At 46.3% G+C, this 1,493-nt stretch overlaps 1 protein-coding gene across 1 annotated transcript; it reads right to left on the reverse strand.

The window, feature by feature from the left end:
- Positions 1-378: 378 nt before the first annotated feature.
- LOC135892682 (scale keratin-like) lies at positions 379-885 on the reverse strand. The gene has a single exon (XM_065420474.1). It carries the CDS (start codon positions 883-885, stop codon positions 379-381), a length of 507 nt encoding a protein of 168 aa, XP_065276546.1.
- Positions 886-1,493: the final 608 nt, after the last annotated feature.

Raw genomic sequence — 1,493 nt, forward strand, 5'->3', positions numbered from 1 at the left:
AATGTATGTTCAGGGTTACAATAAGAGCTACAACCAATGACCGGCTCCAAGGTGATGCATTTCACACAAGCTATTCTGCTTTCTTTCTTGAAGCTGTAGAGTTTGACAGTCATGTCCAGTCTTAAAACATTTTTTTTTCTCCTCAGCATCAAATAGGACAAAGCACAATATAAGCATAAGACTAAACTGCAAAACAATATAGACCATAAAGCTAAGGTAACATGTAACAAGAGGAAAGCATAGATAGGCCTGATTTATACAGTCGACAAACAACCAAAACCCTCTCTGATTTTGAGTACTGTTGTAGTTGAGTGGTGAATCTCTCTCTTCTCTTTCATTTCCTGGTTGTTTCTTCTTCCGTGCTTCTTTCTTCTGGGTTTAACATGGGCCACAGCTTCCACGGCGGGAAGAATAGCACCTCCTCCCATATCTCCTCCCATACCCGCATAAGCCACCATAGCCACCCCCGTATCCACCACCATAACCACATAAGCCCCCATAACCATATGAGCCTCCATAACCGCTTAAGCCCCCATAACCATATGAGCCTCCATAACCGCTTAAGCCCCCATAACCATAACCACCCTCTAAAGCACCCCCATATCCACCACCATAACCAATTGAGCCACCCAAAACACCACCCCCAAATGAGCCCCCAGCTCCATAGGGTAGAGCTGGTAAGGTGCTTCCCACTAGGCTGTGTTGAGGGGAAGTAGAGAGAATTGGTCCTGGGAATAGCACGGAAACCGGTGGTGGATAGACCACTGCTGTTGAATCTGCACACGAGGTGATACAAGGCTCATTGCGGGCAACAACACACGGATCTGGGCATATGTCAGGATAACACGGGCTGGGTCGGCAAGACAGGTCTTTGCAGGAAGACATTTTTTGTGATGGTCGTAAACCTGAAACACACAGAAGGGAGCAGAGGAAACATAACAGGCTGTTGACAATGGAATAGGAGACTCACTGCTGGTGTTATATGGTAATGTGGGCTATGTAGATCACTTTTTGCAGGCTTCGTATCTTGGTATTCTCATAGATATCCACACCAACCAGCCAAGCCCCCAGTATTGCTGACATAGCTGCCCTCAGCTGTCTTTTCCGTGAGGTCCGAACTGGTAGGTGCACACTGAGAATACCTACCCGATTGGAACCCACAAGTAAAATAGAAAAGTGAATGCCTACTCTCAGGATCTGCCTGGGACTAAAGGGGAAGTTAGATGTCTTAGTCTCTCTGTGGGTTTGGTTTCAGGAGGTTCAAGGATAGGTTTCCAGTACAGCTAGGATTAATGAGTGCTGAGCCCTTTTGAGATTCTGGTTCCATTGATCTTGCCCAAGATCGCACAGGAAATATGTGCCAGAGACAAGTCCCAAAGCAGATTTTCTGAGGCCCTATTTGTGCCATGGCCACATGACCTTCCGTTCCCACCAGCCCCTGAAAGAACAGTAAAAAACACTAATTCCTAACCCACAATAGAGAATTTTTCCAT

Source organism: Emys orbicularis, chromosome 20 (genome assembly GCF_028017835.1).
Source record: "Emys orbicularis isolate rEmyOrb1 chromosome 20, rEmyOrb1.hap1, whole genome shotgun sequence".
NCBI lineage: Eukaryota > Metazoa > Chordata > Testudines > Emydidae > Emys > Emys orbicularis.